This window comes from Cetorhinus maximus, chromosome 14 (genome assembly GCF_964194155.1).
Source record: "Cetorhinus maximus chromosome 14, sCetMax3.hap1.1, whole genome shotgun sequence".
In the NCBI taxonomy this organism is placed as follows: Eukaryota; Metazoa; Chordata; class Chondrichthyes; order Lamniformes; family Cetorhinidae; genus Cetorhinus; species Cetorhinus maximus.
Window position 1 is genome coordinate 97,610,037 of NC_135892.1, and position 24,041 is coordinate 97,634,077.

Below are 24,041 nucleotides of genomic sequence, written 5' to 3' on the forward strand. Positions count from 1 at the left end.
GATAATCTGCTCATCTCTCTTTCTCTCTATACATTATCTATATTTTAAATTTTTAACTCTCAGGTTTGAAAGAAAGAGTTCTACCAAACTTTAATTACAAAGGTTTTTAAAATTGACTTCATACCATTTAAAGTTATGCTTCAACTGATGCAGTACACAACCAGTGTGAGTTCACATGTTTCAGGTGCATAATTGCCAACATAAAATACTCAACTGATGATGCTTGTCGTGTCAAAATCATACTTACATCCACACAAAATGTATAGTACAACTGTACCATTTAATGCTACCACCACAATGGACAAATGTAAAAATTACAATTGAAATATATATTTTAGATGCAGTTAAATTGTACATGTCACCAAAAGAGTTTCAAATGTCTACTAAACAAAATTGCCAAGAAAACTATCACCGATATGCATTGTTAATAAAGAATGAACACCATAAGCTTTTATTGGTTAGCAACTATCAATATTGATTCAGTCGGCACATTGAATACAAACTGACATTAACTTGGTGAGTAAGTTTAGCTACTTTAAGCAATGGTTTCCCAATTGCATTAAGGCAGCAGGAACTGCTATTTACTGAAATCTGCTTGGCCTGAAGTACTTAACTTGATCATAACCATTCATTTTGTGTACTTTGTATACATTTTGTATACTAGAATCTGAGATACTCCAAGACAAACAACTGCAATATTTTATTAAGGTTATCAATTGCTATTGGATCCAGATTGTTCTCATTGTCCTCCATGCTGTGCCACACTTGGGGGAAAGGCGTAGGTATGAGGTGCAGAATGGGGACACCTATGGAACATAAAACAGTGAAGAATTATTTGATGTTTAGACATTCATTCCTTTTAATGTCACACAGTAGGCCAGAATTTGCTGTCAAAATAATAGTGAGGCTTTAAGAATCTGTTTACTTGGTCAAGAATGTAAAATTCTTGAGAAATTTCACTCACATGCTGCCATGACCTCACAAACACAAGAAGAAGACCAAATGTCTCATGCCGTTCCATGGAAATGCTCTGTCTGCCTCGAGCAATGTCAGAGGGTGACATTTAAGCAGAAATCAAAGTCCTGAAGATAATGAGCTCAGGTACTTTAAATGCTGTGAGACAGACCAAAAAACAAACAACTGCTGGCACCATATAAATCCTGTATTGCAAACCAGTAGGTCATGGGAGCTGCTAATATATCAGATGGCCAGTTGTAATGTTCACAACTGATGCAGAAATAAAAGAAAGATGTGTACTTTTATAGTGTGTTTCATGACCACTGGACATCTCAAAGTACGTTACAACCAATGAAGTGCAATTTTTTTGAGTGTGGCCACTTTGTAATGTAGGAGCTGTACAGCCAATATGCGCACAGCAAACTCCCATGAACAGCTATGTGATAATGACCAGAGAATCTGTTTTTTGTGATGTTGATTTAGAATTGGTCAGGACACTGGGGATAACCCCCCTGTTCTTCGAAATAGTGCCATGGGATCTTTTATATCCACCCGAGCAGGTAAATGGAACCTCATTTAAGGTCTCATCCAAGAGATGGCACCTTGAACACTGCAGCACGCTCTTAGTACTGCACTGGAGTATAAGCCTTGATTTTTGTTCTCACTTGAACATGGAACCTAGTGACTCCGAGCCATGGCTGTCACTATGTCAGTTGACTAACAGAACATAAAAACAAGTTGCAAAACACTAGGCTGCTCTCTTACATAATAGTAATTTCTCACCTAGCTGTCATGCACTTTTTTGAAAGGGCAAAATTGCCTGCGTTTGGGGTTTATGAACAACCAGGGAAACTGTCGCAGCCAGAAGTTGCCTGGAGAAGTTTGGTTAAATCAGGATCGTGGAATAGGAATTTATTTATCCATGTTATCCAATGTTTAATAGAAATGACAGATACCAATGGAGTTATAGACAAACATTTCAAGAGATGTCTGGAGCTCCTCATACCTGGGGAGCACAGAGAACTAGGGCATTTTCAGCCAGAGGTTTTGCTGGATTCAGTTCTGAGCAAGCAGGGTGATATCTAATTCTAAGGGAATGCCATGTGATAAACAACCAAGCTGGAGACAGGCCAAGCCAGTCACTGGGCACAGCAACCTTGCCTAGTAGGCAAATAGGAAAAAAAATCTATCTCCAGATGGTAGGAAGCTGATAACTAAATAACAATATTAATATTTGTAATGTTCATAACAAATTCACAATTTATTCTATGTATTGAAGCTAGGCCAGAGTGACACTACGCATGATGGTGTGCAATTCTTCATCATTCTCAAATAGTTGGTAGCAAGAAACTGCGAAGACTGACGTAGAGGAGTGGAAAAATTGACTAATGTTGACATGCTACTAAGTTTTTCCGAGGTCAATAACTGGCAGTACAGTTACAAAGGTCAATCCCGGGCCAATAAACAATAGTTTGTTGCTGTAAAGCAACTGAGATGGGAAAGTCGAGTGCATTGTGAGCAAGAACTTGACATAATACACAATGTTGGACAGTAACGAATGCACAGCAAAGCTTCTAATGATCAAATTATATTGTTGTTTTGATCATGTCTATATCATAAAGAGAACTTCAGCTTTAGGAGAGTCCAAGTTTGAAAAGAAAACACACTGTAAAGTTTATAAACTGGCTGCTTTGACTTTACTTAGTGCAGCCAACAGATTCAATCACAGATTGAAGCTGCGATGTCAAGAATATTATGATCAGCACAGTAGAGTGTTTTTCATATTCAGGTTGGCAGGGGTTTGAAAGGGAAAATATGTCTTGACTGTGGACAGCAGGAAAAAGGGTTAATAAGAATTACCTTTGACCAGAAACTGAACTGGGTCAGCCATATAAATACTGTGGCTACAAGAGCAGGTCAAAGGCTGGAAATTCTGCGACGAGGGACTCACCTTTTGACTCCCCAAAGCCTGTCCATTGCCTGCAAGGCACAAATCAGGGGCAGAATTTTGCCCTTGATGGGTGGGCGGGCCCCACTGGCTCGGCGGCGGGCGGGCAGCTGATCGCCACTGCTGAAACGGGTGCCGCCGCCATTTTGAGTGGGCTGGCTAATTAAGGCCCGCCGCCCGACAAGACGCACTATGCGCTTCCTGTGCTGGGGGGGAGGGATTCCCCGACTGTCAGAGTGTGCTCTTTCACGCATGTGTGCGAAAGAGCACACATCTCCCTGAGAATAAGTGCTGCCTCAGGGAGAGCATTGACAGTTTTTGAAAGTTGAAAAATAGAAAAATAAAAAAATTATTAACATGTCCCCCTCATGTGACAATGTCACACGAGATGGGACATGTTAATAAATATCACATAAACTTTATTAAAGTTTTTAAAAACAGACGTGAAACCTCATCCCGCCGGTGGATGAGGGTTCATGTTTTTTCAGAAGCCTGCTGGGGCTCCTGGCCTGCCCGCCAACCTTAAGGTTGGACAGGCAGAGCCTTTAATTGGCTTAATTATCCTGTCAATGGCCTCAATTGGCCATTGACAGGTTGGCGGGCAGACAGCTGATCGCGCTGTCCGCCCGCCTTCCTGAACATTTAAATGGGGCGGGATGACGTCAGGGGTTCCCTCGACGTCATCCTGCGTCATTTTCGCATCGGCGAGCGGGCCCGCCCGCTGCTCGCCAACGGCAAAATTCTGCCCCAGGAGTGTGATGGAATAGTCTCCACTTGCCAGATTGAGTGCAGCTCCAACAACACTCAAGAAGCTTGGCACCATCCAGGACAAAGCAGCCTGCTTGATTGGCACCTCCTCCACCACCTTAAACATTCAGTCCCTCCACCACAGACGCACAGTGCACTGCAGCAGCTCACCAAGGCTCCCTCGACAGCACCTTCAAACCTCCAACCTCTGCCGTCTAGAAGGACAAGGGGAGCAGATGCATGGGAACACCATCACCTGCAGGTTCTCTTCTAAGCCACATATCATCCTGACTTGGAACTATATCGCCATTCCTTCATTATAGCTGGGTCAAAAACCTGGAACTCCCTTCCTAATAGGACTGTGGGTAAACTGCACCACATAGACTGCAGCGGTTCAAGAAGGCAGCTCACCACCACATTCTCAAGGGCAATTAGGGATGGGCAATAAATGCTAGCCTAGCCAACGATACCCACATCCCATGAAAGAATTTTAAAAAGGAGGTGAAAGCGAGAGAGTATATCTTGAAAAGGGTGTATTTTAGAGAAGTGATAGCCTGGTAGGTATGCTGAATACAGATAAACCTAATGTGACTTATTTTTCCTAAAAAATTACAATCCATTAATTGAATAAGAAAAAATAAAACTTAATCAGAATGCATCATTTTTAACGTGAACATCTTTGGGCCGGATTTTTGTCACTGAGGCGGGATGCTCAAGTTGGGAAATCTCCCAACTTGACAGACCCATCGTCTTGGAAATGTCCTCCACATGCACAACTTTTGCTCTGGGGGAGGGGAGAGGACATGATCAAGTAGGGCTTGCCATCTCTGGAAGCATCCGGAAGTGACCATGGAGGTGGGCAAGCCTCAGAAATCTGCCTCAGTTTTATGACACTTTGGTCCAGTTCAATAAAAGGCTGTTAGGCCCTCTAATCCTCACCCTCATGCAACTCCCCTCAAAGACACCTATATACCCCATGCCACCTCCATGCTCCCTTATATCCTGATGCCACCTCCATAGTCTCTCACCCCATATCCACTATGAGCAGACCTCAGGAAACATTTGCAGATGAAAAAATAAATACATTTCTACCAATCTAAGAGAGTTCTTACTCATACACACTTGATATTGAAAATATTCTCATTCATGAAATCCATTCAAAAAATTTAAATCCCTCAAATGGTTAATCTGTTGTGAAAACAAAAAAATGTCTATTCACCAACCACATCAGAGATGACTAATAATTTCATAACCTCTTAAAACTATCAAATTAAATGTGAATTCAGCTCCCCTGCTGAGATTAATGGTGTTGGAGCTTTAGAAACTCAGTCAAGCATTCATAATTGGCTCAGCTGTAGTAACAGACCTTGGGAAATGTAAACAATGAAGTTTATTGAAACTACAGAAACAGATGGCTAATGGGTTGATGCTCTGAGCTACACCATATGGCCTGTCAATCAATGCACTCCAACAGTGGGTGTTTTTTTAATGCATATACAGGATGTGGGCATTGCTGGCTAGGCCAGCATTTATTGCCCACCCTTAATTGCCCTTGAGAAGGTGGCAGTTAGCTGCCTTCTTGAACTGCTGCAGTCCCTTGGTGCAGGTACACCCACAGTGCTGTTTGGGAGGGAGTTCCGGGATTTTGACCCAGTGATAGTGAAGGAACAGAAAAAATGGAATCTATTTGAACTTAGCATTAATTTCAAATGGTCCAATTGAGTTTGGGTTTCCCACCTGTGAGATTCACGCCCTGCCTCCTTCCCCTGCTGACTAAAAACAGATCTGTTAGAAATGGGGGTGGGACCTCCACATCAGGGTCCCATCCACCATTTTTAAAGGCCTCCAGAGTTGGCCCAACTCCATGAAAATCTGTCCCAAAGTGTGTATAATTCTAGATTTGCTTTCTACATGCCCAATTGGGGGAGATAGTGATGAAGTGGTAACGCCACTGGATTAGTATTCCAGAGATGCTGGCTCATGCTCTGGAGACATGGATCAAATCCCACCATGGCAGCTCGTGGGATTTAAATTCAATTCATTAATAGAAAAAAATATGGAGCGGAGTTTTACAGCGCTGTCGCAGCCAGGTAGGGCCATAAAATGCAGCGAGCTATTCGAAAGTCCATTGACCTTGGCGGGACCCTAAATTCCTGCCAGAGTAATATTCCACCCATGGAATTGAAAGCTAATTTCAGTAACAATGACCATGAAACTATCATCGATTGCCATAAAAACCCATCTGTTTCACTAATGTCCTTTTGATTATGAAATCTGCTGTCCTTACCTGGTCTGGCCTATGTGTAACTCCAGACCCACAGCAATGTGGTTGACTCTTGACTGTCCTCGGAAATAGCCTAAGAAGCCATTCAGTTCAAGGACACTTAGGGATGGAACAAATACTGGCCTTGCCAGCGACACCCATATCCCATGAAAGATTTTTTAAAAACTTATGTGAAACATTCCACTGATATTTATAGTAGATTAGTTAACAGGCTCTGAGTAAACTGTTTATTTCACCATTTTATCCTTATTTAAAATCAGTTAACAATTTCATTAAAACAACACAAATGTCATCCCATTGTATCAACCAATTTGTTACAAATAATACACTGGTGGCTTTAGCATTGGTTTTACATTTTTCTGTTGCGGATCATTGTAAATAAAGGACAGGAAAGAAAAGGATAAAAACACATTCTGTAGAAATAGGTTCCCATCAATGCACCTAGGTATGTCATGTAGATGTTAGAAGAATAATTCTATTTTTGTGCCAAAGTAATGTATAAAACAATTGGAAAGTATTATAAAACCTTACAGCACGGAAGGTCATTTGACCCATAATGCTCGTGCTGGCTCTTAGAGAGAGTTGACCAATTATTTCAACTCCACTACACTATAAATAGACACAGAGTACAAAAACAAGGAAACAATGCTAAGTATCAATAGATCTATGATTTTGTTACACAGGACAGGGGAAAAACTTTGTCACTAATATAATACAACATACCTCTTTGCAAAAATGGTGTATGGTCATCCTCAATATGCCCAGCTCGCATTTTGGTCCAGAAATATTTTACCTCGTTGGGATGGTTGTTCAGTAAACCCAGTCGATGCAGGCGACGTTCTGTTGGATGACATTAAACAAGTTCTAATGAAAAGTTATTGACCTGAAACATTAATAATGTTTCTCTCTACAGATGCTGGCTAACCTGCTGAGCTTTTCCAACATGTTTTGTTTTTATTAAGCAAGTTGGTTTGGTTGCATTTTATAGATGGCCTGGTAAGTTTCTTGTGAATGTTGGCAGTAGATTGAAGCAGAATAAAGTTTTAATCACAGCATAGAGATATGTGTACTGTTTTCTTGGTATTTTTCACTGATCCTTAATGAGGCGGCAGACAAAGCCCTGTTTGAAATTTCAATGGCCAGCCATTGCACACTGGAAAATTACTTAATAAGGTAATTCCTTCAAGATATTTGGAAAAATTCAAGAATTATTTGTTTTCCACACCAAGTTGTTCTGATCTGGAATGGGCTGCCTGAGAGGATCATGGAAGCAGATTCAACAATAACTTGTATTTAACCTTGTAAAACATCCCAAGGTGCTTCACAAGAACATTATCAAACAAAATTTGACACTGAGCCACATAAGGAGATGCCCTAAAGCTTTTGTCAAAGAGGTAGATTTTAAAGGAGTGTCTTACATGAAGAAAATAAGATAGGGAGTGGAGAAGTTAAGGGAATTTCAGAGCATAGCATTTTTGTGGCTGAAAGCATGGCAGCCAGTGGTGGGAGTGATTAAAATCGGTAATGGTTAAAAGGTCAGAATTGGAGAAGTGCAGATATTTTGGAGGGTTGTAAGGTTGTAGGAGGTTACAGAGATAGGGAAGGGAGAGGCCATGGAGGGATTTGAAAACAAGGATGCGACTTTTAAAATTGAGGCATCACTTAAGTGGAAGCCAGAGAAGGTCAGCAAGCACAGGGATGGATGGGTGAATGGGACTTGGTGCAAACTAGGGAAATGGGCAGCAGAGTTTTCCATGAGCTCAAGTTTATGGATGGTAGAGCATGGGAAGTTTAGGGTTTCAAAGACCTGGATGAGAGTTTCAGCAGCAGATGGGCTGAAGCAATGGCAGAATTGGTGGGGGGAGTGGCAATCAGGGCAGAATTTTGCCCTTGGTGTGCGGGCTCGGCAGGACGGTCAGGAAGCAGACCGCCACCTGCAATTGGCCCCGCAAGTCAATTTCACACTGGCGGGCCAGAGAGCTGCCTCAGGAAGATGAAGATATATGTAAAAATTTAATTAAATAAATAAGAATGTAATGAAACATGTCTCCTCATGTGACTCTATCACATGAGCAGGGGCATATTATCAATGAAATGCTTTTGGAAACATCACCCCACCTGTGGATGTGGTTTCCAAAAAAGTGCAAAGGCCGCATGGCCTTTTCGCCTGCCCACCAACTGTAAGGTTGTACAGGCAGTGAAAAATTTATTTTAATTAACTTGTTAATGGCCTTAATAGGCCTTTTAATTGTCAGCGGGTGCGCTGCTGACTCCAGCATGTGCCTGCCAACCAAAATATTGCGTGAGAGCATGCTAAAGTCGGGAGCACACCTGACGTCATCATGCGTCATTTTACACTCAGTCGGGTCAGGCATGTGCTCGCCCGCCGAGCTAAAAATTTTACATATACAATTCAGCAGGAAAGAGCAAAGCAAAATATAAGACAAGAAACAAATTTGCAACGCGCAAATGTATGACAATCTACATAACTAATATTTCAGTTAATTTATTGTTACCTATTAGCTGTAGTCTTTTATGCCATCGAGCTGTATTCGGAAAATAACTTGGAAACCTTGGATCTTGTGCACCGATCAAATCCAATAACACAAATAGGTCCTATAAAGAACATACGCAATTTTGTCAAATTAGTACATTAGCAAATCAACAGGTTAATTACTTCAATTCTCTGTGACTACCAAATAGATCTTGTAGAATTAAGAAAGAGGTCCCATCTGGTATAAATTCCATCACTAAAATGTTTAGGAGTTGATAAATTGTTTTCGTTTCAGATTAATATCTTCTCTAAAGGGCAGAATTTTCTGCCTGTCGGGCGAGTGGGCCCGACCCAATCTCTGGCAGGCGCGGAGCCGATCCCCGCCAGCAAAGCGGGCCACACAGCCATTTTATGTGGGCGGGCCAATTAAGGCCCTCCCAGCATGACATCTGGTAGGAAGAGCTCTGCGCTTCCTGTCCAGGCGGGGGGGATTCCCTAAAAGTGAGAGTGCGCTCTTTCGCGCATGCGCACGAAAGAGCACACATCTCCCTGAAGCTAAGTGCAGCCTCAGGGAGATCGCCTGGACTTTGAGAAATATTAAAAATAGAGGAAAAAAAATCCCTTACATATGTCACCATCATGTGACAATGTCACATGAGTGGGACATGTTCATAATTTACAGAATAACTTTATTAAAATTTTTAAAACCCTGCGTGAAACCTCATCCCGCCACTGGATGAGGTTTCATGTTTTCTCTATTTGCCGCTGGGGCTGCTGGCCTGCCCGCCAACCTTAAGGTTGGACGGGCAGGTCCTTTAATTGGTTAAATGATCCTGTCAATGGCCTCAATTGGCCATTGACAGGTCGGCGGGCCCGCAGTTGATTTTGCTGTGCCCCCGCCTTCCTGAAAATTTAAATGGGGTGGGATGACGTCGGGGGTTCCACCCAACGTCATCCCGCGTCATTTTACGTGTCAGCGAGCAGGCCCCGTCCCCTGCTCGCCGATGGCAAAATTCTGCCCAAAATCTAACATTTGAAACTTGTTTATTTGTATAATTTCTCTGCTTTCCAATTCTATCTGTCTAGAAGTGAAACCCAGTGCCTTGTTTTTATATAATGGCCTTATTAAGCAGCATCACTATTTTAATAATGTAATTTTTAATAATTTGTTTTTTCTGTACCCTAAATCTCTTTGCATGTCTACCACATTTAAAGAGTTATTTTCCAAAGAGTATGTGGTCTCCTTATTCTTCCCACGAAAAGGTACAACCTCATGCTTATCTATCTTGAAGTTCATTTGCCAATAACTTCCCAATTCTGCAAGTTTATTTACATTTTCCTGTGTTTTGTCATAATCCTCCTCCGTATTAATTGTCCCCTTAATCAAAGTATTGTCCATAAATTTTGAAATGGAACATACATTATTGAGCCCAAATTATTTACATAAACACTTAACAACAGTGGTCCAAACACTAGCCCTTCCCACCTTTTAGCAAAGATAGGCAGCTTTAAATGAAATTACATTAATGCTGGGTTCCTAAAATCAACACAATTAGCTTTGTTTTAAAGTTTTTAAGAGGGATTAGTAACCAAAATTCTGTTGTGGGAAATATGGTCATTGCCTAATTTTGCAATAGATTTACCTGGTAATGCCTAGACAAATAGTAATAATTATCCATTAAAAGCCACAAAGTAGCATCATGTTGACAATGTAGGTAGTTAAAGGTAATTTGGGCTCAATTAAAGAGCGCAGAAATCTCCCTGAGGCACACAGGTGTCTCATGGAGATTAATTTTAAGTTTTAACAGTTCAATAAAGTGTTGAAAAAATTTTTATGACATGTCCCCTCATGTGAAACTGTCACATGAGCTGGGACATGTGCATTAATTTCAATAAAAAATTTTGAGAAACTTTAAAATCATTCATGAAACCTCATCCCGCCTGTGGATGAGGTTCCATGAAAAATGCAAAGGCTGTCTGGGCTCTTCGCCTACCTGCCAACCTTAAGGTTGGATGGGCAGCTCCGTTAATTATTTTAGTTGTTAATTAAATGGCCTCAATAGGCCTTTGACAGTTCAGCAGGCACGCGGCTGACTTGGCTGCGCACCTGCCGAACTGGAAATCTAAGTGACGCGGGGTGACTTCGGGACGCACACCCAATGTCACCCCGCGTCATTTTACACCTCAGCGAGCAGGGGCAGAGCCCGCCCGCCAAGCCGAAGATTCTCCCCCAAGAGTTATCTAGAACAGCATCACTCTGAATTTTCTTAGATAGTCAGGAAGGGCAGCTGAATAACCATATGTTCCCAATGTTGTTTTATATTAAAAGTTAGAAAGGAAACCCTTATGTCATGTAGCCAATGTGTTTGTTTTACTTTACAGTTCTTGCATCTTCCACAATGAGTGGAGTCATGTCTTCAACAGAATAAGACTCTTTGTGTGTGGACATGCCTTTCAGGAGATATAATATTTTAAAATATTTTTGTCATTTTGTACACACTTCATCAATGGCCAGATGGCCTTTTCCCCTTTATTGGCTGTCGTTATTCCACATATAGGGCTGAATTTTGCATTTGGGGGTGGGAAACAGGAATCAGGACTATATGGGTCCCAAACCCACATCCGAGGGGAAACAGCCACTCTTTGGGATTGTCACAGAGGTGCCCCCTTAATTGGCATGGAGACTGGTTCCCTGCTTAATAAAGGGTGGCAGGTGGGCTTTCAAAGCCTTCCAGCTTGAGAGGAGCAGCAGGCTGCAGGAGAGGGTAAATAATTGACAGTGCACTTCATAATGGAGATGCATTCTCCAACCTTTTTAAAAGTGTAAATAAAAAATTGTTCCGGCAGTCAAGCCAGAATTGTGTGGGAGAATGATGAATATTCCCAGTTCGGGGCAACCTTGCTGCTCTCTCACCCAGGCAAGGTGCACCTCCCCACCCCAGGTCCACTCCACCAGCCTGTCAACCCAGGGAGTTAATGTGCCCCCGTCATGTCAGGAAACCATGGGCTGACTGGAAAATCCCAGTCAGCCTGGTTTAACTATGGTTAACAAGGTTTCCTATTGCTATTAATCCATGAGAAAAAAGAAATTTATTGAATTGAACCTTTATGAACACTACTTTAATCTGTAATTGAGAAAAGCTGCCTTATTATTTAATTTTTATTGGCATACATCTTGTCAACTGTCAAGAGGACAATTGTTTCTTGTATTTTTTTTCCTGTCTTGCAAGTGGTCAGTACTTACAATACCATGCAGCTGGTTGGTTTCTGTGGCACCAGGTGGATGTGCCTCCTTCTCCATCTTCTGCGCCAAATGTCGAGAGCCATATAGTGAATCAATATCAGACCAATATTGAAATGCTTCTTCTCCATCAAAAAAAATTAGCTGCAGGGTAAGATCTGGTCTGTCACTATTATCCTAGTTGAAAGAGAAATAATTTAAATGTAAGCCTATAAAAATTTACCTACACTAAAATTTGAATCTCTTGAGGATATGAATAAGCGATATTTCTGCTGAGACGTTTTCAAACATTAAAACTCAATGAAATATTGGAACATAGAAAATGCATGCAAATCACATTTAGAAAAAATAACACCAATCTTGGCTAGTCTCAAAATCATAATACTTTGGAATGTACTGTTATAGGTGCTATTTTAATGTGAGCCTATTTAAATGAATCACTATTTTCATGATGTTACCAATTTAAACTGTGGACAATATGACCAAAAAATTAACTGCTGTTGGGTGAGATTCCTAGGAGAAGTATTTTTCTCCCCAGTTGTTTTGACATAGTAAGATGATAATACATTTGCTCAGGCCTTGGCGTTATTAGAACCATACCCTGAATAACTGTATTCATTATGCTAGCTGTATGGCGGCTATTTACTGCACAAATTAAATACCACTGGCCTTGAAGTACTTCAGGCAATTCTGCCTAATTTCTTATTGCATCACCTATCCATGGTACTGATTGGTTTCAATTTTATTTGTTCATTTTTCTATTCATCTGGTGCATGTTCATTCGTTTCTCACGAAACTGGAAAAGCCTGTCTTTTGTGGTCTTTCAATTTATCTGCAGGTAGCTCTATTTAGTTTTTTAAAAATAATTATAGGATATAGGCATTTCTGGAAAGGCCAGTATTTGTTGTCATTAACAAGGATGTGATTTTTCTGTTTTTTTACCGGATTTCTGTTTCTCTGTTATTACAGTGTGCAACAAGCTCATCCATCACATTAAGTAAAAAAATGTATGGTGGACATATGTTTAAGTTAGCTGAAAAGGGAAGGGGTTTAAAGTATTGTGTATGGACAGTACATTAGACACAAATGATTATACAGGAATTTGGTCAGTTTGAAGGGTTTTATTTTGACTTTGTGGTTCTTTTTTTCCAATAAGTGGTAATGATATACATATGTATTGTATGATTAATCTCAGGAGTTATATTTGTCTTTAGAAATGCCAGGTTATTTCTTCAAATGCTGCTGAAATAATGCACCAGAAAATCCCTTTCCATTTCAAAGCAAATATTTTAAAAAGTCTCCACACTGTGGGAGGGGTTGTCCCCCACCTACATCCTCCCGATTGGTTGCTTCGCTCCCTTGCAGAGCTCACCCATTTTCAAGTTTTTTTCTTTGACTCACTTCCCTGCATTAAGGAGGTGATGGTGACCATTTCCTTGAACTGCTACAGTCCGCGCAGTGAAGATACTGACACACTGTTGTCCGGAAGGGAGTTCCTATATCTTGCGGGAGACAGTAGCGTAATGGTAACATCACTGGACTAGTAATCCAGAGACTCAGGCTAATGCTCTGGGAGCCATGGCAGCTGGTGGAATTTGAACTCAATAAATAAAATTTGGAATATAAAGCTAGTCTCATTAATAATAAAGGCAAAACTATCATCAATTGTTGTAAAAATCCATTTGGTTCACTCGTGCCCTTTAGAGAAAGAAATCCAAACCCGCAGCAATGTGGTTGACTCTTAAGTGCCCTCTGAAATGACCGACCAAGTCATTCAGTTCAAGGGCAATTAGAGATGGGCAACAAATGTTAGCCTTGTCAGCGATGCCCACATTCCAAGAAAGAAAAAAAGCATTGACAATGAAGGAAAGACCATACATATCTAAGTTAGGATGGTGCATGACTTGTAGTTGACTTTGAATATAATGGTGCTCACATGCACCTGCTACCTAGGTGGTGGAGATTGCAGGTTTTAGAGGTGCTGCTGAAGAACCTTGGTGACTTGCTGTGGTGCATCCTGTATTCTGCAGCCGCAGTATGCGAGTAGTAGAGGGAATAATTATTTTAAATGTACAAGGATTTCCAATCAAGCAAACTGCTTTGTTCTGGTTGGTGGTGTGCTTCTTGAATGCCATTACAGTGAAATCTATCCAGGGAAGTGGTTTGCATTCCATTGCATTTCTAAATTGTATCTTCGAGGTGGTGGATTGAGGCTTCAAGGAGTCAGGAGGTAAGCTATAAACTGTAGAATATCCAGCTTGTAATGCCACGGTAATTCAGCATTTATGTGGTTGTTCCAGTTGAGTTTTTGGACAATGGTAAACCCCATGATGTCGATAGTGGGGAACTCAGTAATGGCAATATTCTCTTGTTGGAGATAGTTATTACCTGGTGTAGTGCAATGGTACTTGCTACATATCATCACAGGTCTGAAGTTTGTCCAGATCTTGCTGCATGCATGTTGTACAGCAAATGTCAATTTTGTGCAAAACAAGATCCCATAATTGCAATAGGATAAATAACCAGATAAACTGTTTTAGTGGTGCTCGTTGAAGAATTACTGTTGGCGGTGATAGCAGGAGAACTCCACTTCAAATAGCATAATGGTATCATCTACATCTTTTTGAGCTGACACAGAGGGCCATAATTTAACATCTCATCTGAAAGATAGCAACTCCAGTAGCGCAGCACTGAAGCGTTAGCCAAAATTATTTGCTGAAGCCCCAAAATGCACAAACCCCACAATCTCTGAGAGTCAAAAATGCTACCACGGAGCCATGCAGATTCTACAATACTCTTATCCTTGCAGATTTGTCCAAAAATTTCCCTCATAAAGTAAATCAGTTAATCATGTTCTGGCTTTAGTTCAATTATTTAGGTTTGTTTATCATATATTTGCTATTGTCAAAGGCATCAGTGCGTAGTTTTTGCAAATGATTAATATCTGGTTAAAATTACAGCATATACTTTTATGACAGATGATACATTACTACAGGTATCAATATTTTTTATTAACTATGGGCACTAATATACCCATTCATAATCTTGTCTTGGCAGGCTGTGATGTTAACAGGCTGTATGAATGCAAATGCCACAAAGCACATCTGGGGAGCACCACAGGAAGAGCAAATCCAATTGAAATCCCCTCCTCCTAAATATCTGAATTGGTTTCATCAGCAACGAGTCTTTCCTCAGCTTCTGTCAGACTTCACGGGCAGAATCTTGTGGAGGCAATGAGGGTCTCGGCCACCAGCTGGAGAGCTGGCAAGACCCCCACATCGCCTCCTTTCAGGAAGGTCCACTGCATCCTGTGCCACTCAGGCACCTGGCAGGCCAGTGGTGGGCCTTCCCATGGGATCAAGGACCCCAGTGGGCAGAAGTCCTGCCTGCCGAGAACTCTTCTGTTTGCAGCAGTCCCACGAGGAAGGCGGTGGCTGCTGCCAGTACTACACCCATTGCGACCTTGGATAGAGGAGAGACCCAGATAGAAGTGAGCAATGGCAGGAGTGGGGAGGGTCCTGGGGTGCAGTTCACAGGGGAGGGGTAGTGAGGGGGTTATGGCAGGAAGTTTAGGGGGATTGCTTTCAGTGGGTCCCCCCTTTCCACTGAATGCCTGTGAACCTGGGCTTCCGCACCCCTCCCAAACCAGCACCCTCCCACCCAATTAAATGTTGGCCTGCCACCAAACTTGCCACAAGGGAGAGCACAAGTTTCTGCCAAGCAGTACCTGAGTAAAGCCTGAAATGTCATTATATCATCCTTTAGGTGAACATCTGACACCAGAAAATTTGTTAAAATGTAGAAAAAAAGTTAATTATTTTGATTTAAATGGGACAAAATGAGAATTTTCTTAAAATGTGTTTTTTTTTTGTTTTTAAATTGACATCTTAACAACCTCTTGATATAAATGGCTTGATACATATGTAAAATGTTAAATAACTGAGAATTTTATGTGATACTTTACCAAGTTAATTATTTATGTACCATATATTAAGAAGTACCTTCATCTGAAGAAGCAGATTGTCCAGTGCACGAGCTAGCTCCAACATCATGGCACATGGTACAGCAGAATCAGTGGCACCTACGTACACTCTACTATACCACCATTCATTATAGTATTTTGAGTCATAGTGACAAGCCAGCACCAGCCTTCGCTTAGCTGAGGGATTTAGTGTACTGATGATATTTGAAAATGTGACTGTTCCATAGGGTATCGCATCCTGGAAAGTGTCCTCTTCAGTTACCCAGCCAGCCTGGAGTTCACCTAACCGACTTATGATGTGCTATGGAGAAAACAGAAATTAACAAGGGTTAACCCTCACACAAGCTAAAAAGTAGCAGGTTAAAAGGCATTTTTTTGGCTTTCTTTCTTGATAGAGGCACTAAGTAGGATAGTGAATGTCCAGGGCAAGCACTATTGGACTGTTTCGTTCCAACAGATATGAATTCTTGTGTTCAGCTTTATCGAGGTTCCAGCCTAAAGGAGGGACTGATAAAATGAAAACAAAATTGAAGGGAGACTTTTATTTGACCCCTTTACATGCCTTTGTTAGCTGCCCTTTGCAATTCAGAATGACATTTGCAGTGGCTCAGGGGAATTTTACCTGCTCTCATTTTAATTCATAGACTGGGAGAAATTTTTTTATATTCATTCTTGAGATGGAGGCATCATTCAACATTCCGGGATATAGAATCTTTAGGCGAGACAGGGGAGGGGGTAAAAGAGGAGGAGGCATTGCATTGTTAGTTAAGGAGTCAGTTACTGCAGTAAGGAGAGATGATATCTTGGAGGGGGCATCGAATTAAGCTTTGTGGGTAGCGCTTAGGAATAAAAAAGGGGCAGCCACATTGTTAGGTGTTTATTATAGACCCCCAGATAGTCAGCGGGAAATTGAGGAGCAAATATGTGTATAATTTGCGGAGGTGTGTAAAAACAATAACAATAGGGTAATCATATTAGGTGATTTCAACTTTTCCAACATTAATTGGGATAGACATACTGCTAAGGGCTTGGATGGAGTGGATTTCTTGAAATGTGTATAGGAGAACTTTTTAGGTCAATATGTAGAGGGTCTAACAAGGGACAGCGCATTCTGGGGAATGAAGCCAGACAGGTGGCTGAGGTGGTGGTGGGGGAGCATTTTAGTGATAGCGACCACAACATGGTACAGTTTGAGTTTGTTATGGACAAAGAAATAGACAAGTTGCAAAAAAATGTTTTGGATTGGGGGAGAGCGGATTTTAGTAAAATAAGGCAGGATCTGGCCAAGGTAGACTGGGAACAGCTACTTGTGGGGAATGAGCAAAAAGGAAATGGGGAGGGTACAGGCTCAACATGTTCCCTCTAGGGTGATAGGAAGGAGTAACAAGCCCAGAGAACCATGGATGACCAGAGATATTCAGGATACGATGAGAAGGAAAAGAGAGGCTTTTAGCAGATACAAGGGGAGCAAATCAGCGGAGGCATTAGTGGAGTACAGAAAGTGCAGGGTGGAGCTTAAGAAAGCAATTAGGAGAGCAAAGAGGGGATATGAGAAAGCTCTGGCTGGTAAAGGTAGGGAAAATCCCAAGATATTCTATAAGTATATCAATGGGAAGAGGATAACCAGGGAAAGAGTAGGGCCCATTAGGGACCAAAGGGGCAATCTATGGGTGGAGCCAGAGGACATCGCTAGAGTGTTGAACGAATACTTCACATCCGTCTTCACCCAAGAGAATGAGGATGAAGGTATGGAACTCGGGCTGAGAGACTGTGAGGTTCTCGAGCAAATTGATATAGGGAGTGACAAGGCATTGGAGGTGTTGGCAGGCTTAAAAGTGGACAAACCTCCAGGTCCGGATGATTTGTGTCCCAGGCTGCTGAGGAAGGCAAGGGAGGAGATCGCAGGGGCTCAGACCCAAATTTTTAATTCCTCTCTGGCCACGGGGGAGGTGCCAGAGGACTGGAGAACAGCTAATGTGGTTCCGCTATTTAAGAAGGGTTGTAGAGATAAGCCAGGGAACTACAGGCCAGTGAGTCTCACATCAGTGGCAGGGAAACTATTGGAGAAAATTCTGAAGGAGAGAATCTATCTCCACCTGGAGAGGCAATGTTTGATCAGGGATAGTCAGCATGGCTTTGTCAGAGGGAGGTCATGCCTAACAAATTTGAAGAGGTGACCAGGTATGTAGATGAGGGTAGTGCAGTTGATGTAGTTTACATGGATTTCAGCAAAGCCTTTGAAATGGTCCCACATGGGAGGCTTATAAAGAAGGCAAATGCACATGGGATACAGGGTAATTTGATAAGGTGGATTCAAAATTGGCTTAGTTGTAGGATACAGAGGGTGATGACAGAAGGCTGCTTTAGTGACTGGAAGCCCGTGTCCAGTGGCGTACCACAGGGATCTGTGCTGGGTCCCCTATTATTTGTCATTTATATAAACGACATAGATGACTATGTGGGGGGTAGGATTAGTAACTTTGCGGATGACACAAAGATTGGCCGGGTGGTTAACAGTGAGGTTGAGTGTCTTGGGCTACAGGAAGATATAGATGGGATGGTCAAATGGGCAGGTAAGAGGCAGATGGAATTTAACCCTGAAAAGTGTGAGGTGATACACTTTGGAAGGAGTAATTTGACAAGGAATTATTTAATGAAGGGCATGACACTAGGAAGTTCTGAGGAACAAAGGGCCCTTGGCGTGTGTGTCCATAGATCTCTGAAGGCGGAGGGGCATGTTAGTGGGGTGGTGAAAAAGGCATATGGGACACTTGCTTTTATCAATCGAGGCATAGATTACAAAAGTAGGGAGGTCATGTTGGAGTTGTATAAAACCTTGGTGAGGCCACAGCTGGAGTACTGTGTGCAGTTCTGGTCGCCACATTATAGGAAGGATGTGATTGCACTGGAGGGGGTGCAGAGGAGATTCACCAGGATGTTGCCTGGGATGAAACATTTAAGTTATAAAGAGAGGTTGGATAGACTTGGGTTGTTTTCGTTGGAACAGAGAAGACTGAGGAGTGACCTGATAGAGATGTACAAGATTATGAGGGACATGGACAGGGTAGATAGGGAGCAGCTGTTCCCCTTAGTTGAAGGGTCAGTCATGAGGGGACACAAGTTCAAGGTGAGGGGCAGGAGGTTTAGGGGGATGTGAGGAAAAACTTTTTTACCCAGAGGGTGGCGACGGTCTGGAATACGCTGCCTAGGAGGGTGGTGGAGGCGGGTTGCCTCACATCCTTTAAAAAGTACCTGGATGAGCACTTGGCATGTCATAACATTCAAGGCTATGGGCCAAGTGCTAGTAAATGGGATTAGGTAGGTAGGTCAGGTGTTTCTCACATGTCGGTGCAGAATCCATGGGCCGAAGGGCCTCTTCTACACTGTGTGATTCTGTGATTCTGTGATCTGGCATAACCAGCATTAATTTCTCATCCTAATTGCACTTCAGAAGGTAATCACGAGCCATCTTCTTGAACTGCTGCAGTCCATTTGGTACACCTATGGTGCTGTTAGGAAGGGAGTTTGAGAATTTTAATCCAGCAACAGTGAAGGAATGGCAATATAGTTCCAAATGATGTTGGAGCTGCACTCATCCAGGCAAATGAAGAATTCCTTCACACTCCTGACTTGTGCCTTGTAGATGTGGACATCCTTAAGTCAGAGGTAGCTGGATTCATGATAAGCAAGAGGGTGAAAGGTTTTCGGGGATAGGCACGAAAATGAGATTAAAATCAGATTAGCCATGATCTTATTGAATGGCGGAGCTGGCTCAAGGGGCCAAGTGGCCTACCCCAGCTCCTAATTCATATGTTTGTATGTACCTTAGCTCCATTCCCTTGGTACCCTTATCTGAAAAAAAATATCAATTTCAGTCCTGAAACTGCCAATTGCTCCAGGGCTTTTTGAGCGTGTGAGTTCCAGATTTCAACTAGTCTTTGTGTGAAAAAGTGCTTCCTAATTTCCCCCCTAATGGCCAGGCTCTAAGTTTATGATCATTCCCAGCAGAGGAAATAGCTTAACATTTTAAACACCTCAAATCAGATCACCTTTCATTCTCCATACTCAAGGGAATACAAGCCAACTTGATGCAAGCAAAACTAAGCTTCCAAGGTAGATGAAACTTGAATGGATTATCTGTACTCACCTGGCGCACAGCTACATTTCCAACAGAGCCTGGATATCTCTCCCTAAGAATTGGTCTCAAATCATTATACCACATCAGAGAAATGTTGGTCAGTGATGTAACATTCCGGGTATCGGTCGCAGTCAGGTACTTGGGCTTATGAAGCAGCTGGTGATTTAAAGTCATTGAGAGAATAAGAAAATTTAAAATTTATGCCATCCTCACCAGTTTACATCATTTAACAGGAGTCTCAGGACTATTAACATTTCGAAACCATTTTAAAAATTGCCAAGAAGCTAAGTGTAAGCAGTTAGTAGAGACAGATCCTAAAAGTAGTTCTCTTAAATTAACTGCTAAACAGTAAGCTCTGCTAAAATTATCAGTAGAATCGAAAGGCAGAATACTGCACAATACACACTTTGCATATTACTACTGAAAAATCAACCCAATAATTGTCAAGAGGGCAGTTGTAAGTGACTTGAGGAAATTATAAGTATCGTTTCAAAATCATAAAGAATAGCAGTATCAGCAAGGGAGTAACAAATCTGATATTTAGTTTTGGTTTGTTCTTATATTATCATAAACCATGATTCCATTTAAATTCCTCTACAAGAACTGGTTATTTTATGGCTTCTTCACACTTACAAGGATCCTGCCATGTCCTAATTTTGGAAGTACTGCTGTAATGTAAAGAAAGCTAAATGGACAGGAAGTTACTGGAAAAAAAAATTAACTGCTCTGGAGGCAGTAGTACTACTGGTGACAAATTACTGGCAACAACATAGCCAGACTAAGCTTACAACCCCTTCATCACCTGCCCACATGCGGATGACAGCACGTGCTTTTCAAACTCTAGGCCTACAAAGAAGCTTCCTAAGGCTCAGCGGGAGATCTTGCAGCCAGAAAATGAAATTTTCGGTCACAATTTTAAACCAAATATATGCAACTGGTGCGTGGAAATTCACTGCACGATGTGAACAGGCCTGATTTCAGAGCCCCAATGTATTACACAAAAGCTTCGAGCAGAGAGATTCTACAATATAAAGGGAATTAGCTTAATCATAGCACTCCCCATAGCATTACTATTGGTTAGAGCAGGAACCAACAAAACAATACTAATGACTGCTGGAAATAGTATCCTGATGATCCCAGCAGGATATAATTGCTGATGCTGACATCCATTCAAAATATATGACTCACACTGGGATGTAATAAGGCTGTTTTGTTTCCGATAGTGAGTGCCTGCATACACAGGGCAGAATTTTACATTTGGTGTGTGGGGGCGGCCCCGACACTCCGGAACGTAAAATGGCGTGGGATGATGTCGGGCGTGCATCCCAATGTCATTGTGCTGTCTCGTGATATTTCATTTGGTGGGCGCGCACCGCAGTCAGCTTCCCGACTGCCCCTGCCCGCTCCCGCCAAGCCTGCCTAACCAATGTAAAATCCTGGCCGCAGAAGCCTTACACAGAAGTATGGCACAATAAAGACTACTTCTTTAGGAAGTCATGAAGGAACTTGTTGCTAAACTTCCCCTGTTTATCTGCTTGTACTAGGACAATTAATGCTCTTTTGTTTTAATTGTTGAAGATTTTAAAATACTTTTTGTTTAACTTTTCCTTTCTGTTCTATTTTCTCTTTCTTAATCCAATCTCTTTTTTTTTCTTTCTTTTCTTTTTTTTCCTTTTTTTCTTTCTGTACCTGATTTTACAGTGAATTCACCCATATAACTTATAATTCCTTTTCTATGCTTGCTGTCAATTTCACAATCCTTCAGTCTGATTGGTTAAAGAGATAAGCAGTTGCTTTGCTCATTCACTCAGATTCCAGATGCCCTGTTTTCCTTGCTGTGATATCAGCTCCCACTTTTAGCAACTTGCCAAGCGAAAACTTTTAAAAATGATACATGCAAGGGCAAGTCTAACTAATGGCAGTCACTGTTTTTAATGCCTTAACACAGCAAATTACAGGCAATATTCTCTACATTCAGAATAAGCCACAGTGACAATTATAATGGTTCAGGTATGCACAAACATTTTCATCATAGCAGCAACTGGATTGAATGAGAAAATATGCTGCCCACATAGCCTTAAGGGTTCAGCAAAATATGGAAATTACTGAGACGTGGCATTCTTGGAAATTATCCAGTACCCTAGGCTAATGTAAAAAAGCATAATTCCCCTTGGCAAGAAGTCAAACAATTTCATCTCAAATTTCATTCTTTCAATCCCTATATTTATTAAGAATTTGAGCAAAATAACTTAAACAGTGCCTTAGTTACTCAAATGTAAATTCTTTGTAAACATCCCAAAGAATATATATCATGATGCAATTGAATTCCATGTTAAGTTTGAAAGTGACATACTCCAGTCCCAAATAAAAATCTTCAGTTTAAACAAAGCCAATTACTTATACGTGAGAGGAGAACTAGCCAAGGTTGATGGGGTAAATAGACTAAAAGGTGTGGCAGTAAATAAACAGTGGGAAACATTTAAAGAAGCAATTCAAAATGTTCAACAAAAATACATTTCATCAAAAAAAAATCAGCAAGAAAGACCCATCATGGCTCATTCAGGAAGGTTAGGACAGGTTTAGAGGGGATGTGAGGAAGAATTTTTTCACCCAGAGGGCAGTGGGAATCTGGAGCTCACTGCCTGAAAGGATGGTAGAGGCAGAAACCCTCATAACATTTAAGAAGTATTTGGATGTGCACTTGCGATGCCATGGCATACCAGGCTATGGGCCTAGTGCTGGAAAATGGGATTAAAATAGTTAGGTACTTGTTTGACTGGTGCAAACTTGATGGGCTGAAGGGCCTTTTTCTGTGCTGTAGACCTCTATGACTCTATGACTATTAGATTAAAAGAAGAGGGGTATGATGTTACAAAGAAAGCATGTTCCTGATGTGTTTATTTCTGCCTCCAGTTTACCAGAATTTTAGCAGCTTTGGGCAGCTTGCTGCAGGCAGATGAGAGTATTATTAATATTTAAAAGTTGTGAATCAATTACATCAGTCAGACCCTGATGCCATTTTTGATCAGTATCAGGTAAGTAGGACACAATCCCAGACCTGTCAGTGAAACCTAGCAGAATCACAGCCATAAGGGGCTGAGGTAAATTTGAATCTTCAATTATTTGAGATTTCTTTGTAGACCAGGAGAAGCAGGAGTGCTCCTCCAGACCATTGAATGAAAGCTTAGTCCTCTATTGCCCAGGCCTTCTGTCTTCCTCCCCTCGCCACTTCCCTTGTGCTGCCCACTTTGAACCCTGGCTGTTGCTCCATCTTATCACCGCTGTCCTACTCCCATCTGCTAGCCAAGTCATGATTCCCTCTGGTTCAAGTGGGAGTCCTTGCTGAAACATGAGGCCAGGGATTAAAATGTCCAGAGCTTCACATCTGCCTCAGCCCCACAGTCACAATCACACTCCAAGTTAAAATTGGGGGGGTTTATACTAGTTTCAATCTTGCATATAATGTCAGATTGCTGACAGAAAAAGAAGACAGGATGAATGGGCTTTATTCAAAACCTCCCTTCCCTTTCCTTCCTAAAATATGGTGGGTGATTATTTTAGAGAAGTTATGCCTTGTGACCTTCTAATGACAGGCCCCAGGGAGATAGAAGCTCAGCTTAAAACTCCTTTGCTTTTCTCCATTTTAAAATGTAAAACTACAACCTCTACCTACACATTTGCACCACAATGAGCCCCCAGTCTATAATCTAAAAACCTACCTTTTCTTCTGTCCATGATACCTTATATTGTCCTTGCCCGTGGGTTTGGCAGAAGATTGTTGTCAAATGAAATAAAACCACAAAAAGAGGATAAATCAAGCTCTTGCTACTAGCCATCTCTAGCTGTTGTAACAAGCACACACTTTTGTCTTGCTCTCTCTCCCTCTCTCTCGTCACAGACTAATGTGCAATCTTGTGAGTCTAATCAGAGCCACAGTGCACTTAAAAGCCTTTCTTTTTTATTTACGTCATTCCAGACTTCCTTTGATTGACAAATAAGGAATAAATAAGAGACTATTTTCACCAAGATGTACGATGATCATTGGCTTATCTGTCTTACATTTTTTTTTAAATGTAACCAATCCAAATTGAGCATAACAAGATCTTGGACATTTCAAGCTGTTTCTGTCTCCACTGGGAAAACAACTGACTCCAGCAAAACCAGAAAGATTTTCCTAAAATTAAATGGCAGTACAACAAAGCCGAATAACAAACATTAAGAGTTACAGTTTCTGTATCACAAAGATCAAT

General features: G+C 41.5%; 1 protein-coding gene across 1 annotated transcript; it reads right to left on the minus strand.

The window, feature by feature from the left end:
* Positions 1 to 261: 261 nt before the first annotated feature.
* On the minus strand, positions 262 to 23,770 carry LOC144689850 (glutaminyl-peptide cyclotransferase-like). Its single transcript, XM_078557289.1, has 7 exons — positions 23,511 to 23,770; positions 19,801 to 19,947; positions 15,673 to 15,954; positions 11,675 to 11,848; positions 8,453 to 8,552; positions 6,660 to 6,776; positions 262 to 806 (listed from the first exon to the last, which is right to left on the minus strand). Exons 1-7 carry the CDS (start codon positions 23,625 to 23,627, stop codon positions 661 to 663), a joined length of 1,083 nt encoding a protein of 360 aa, XP_078413415.1. The 5' UTR covers positions 23,628 to 23,770; the 3' UTR covers positions 262 to 660.
* Positions 23,771 to 24,041: the final 271 nt, after the last annotated feature.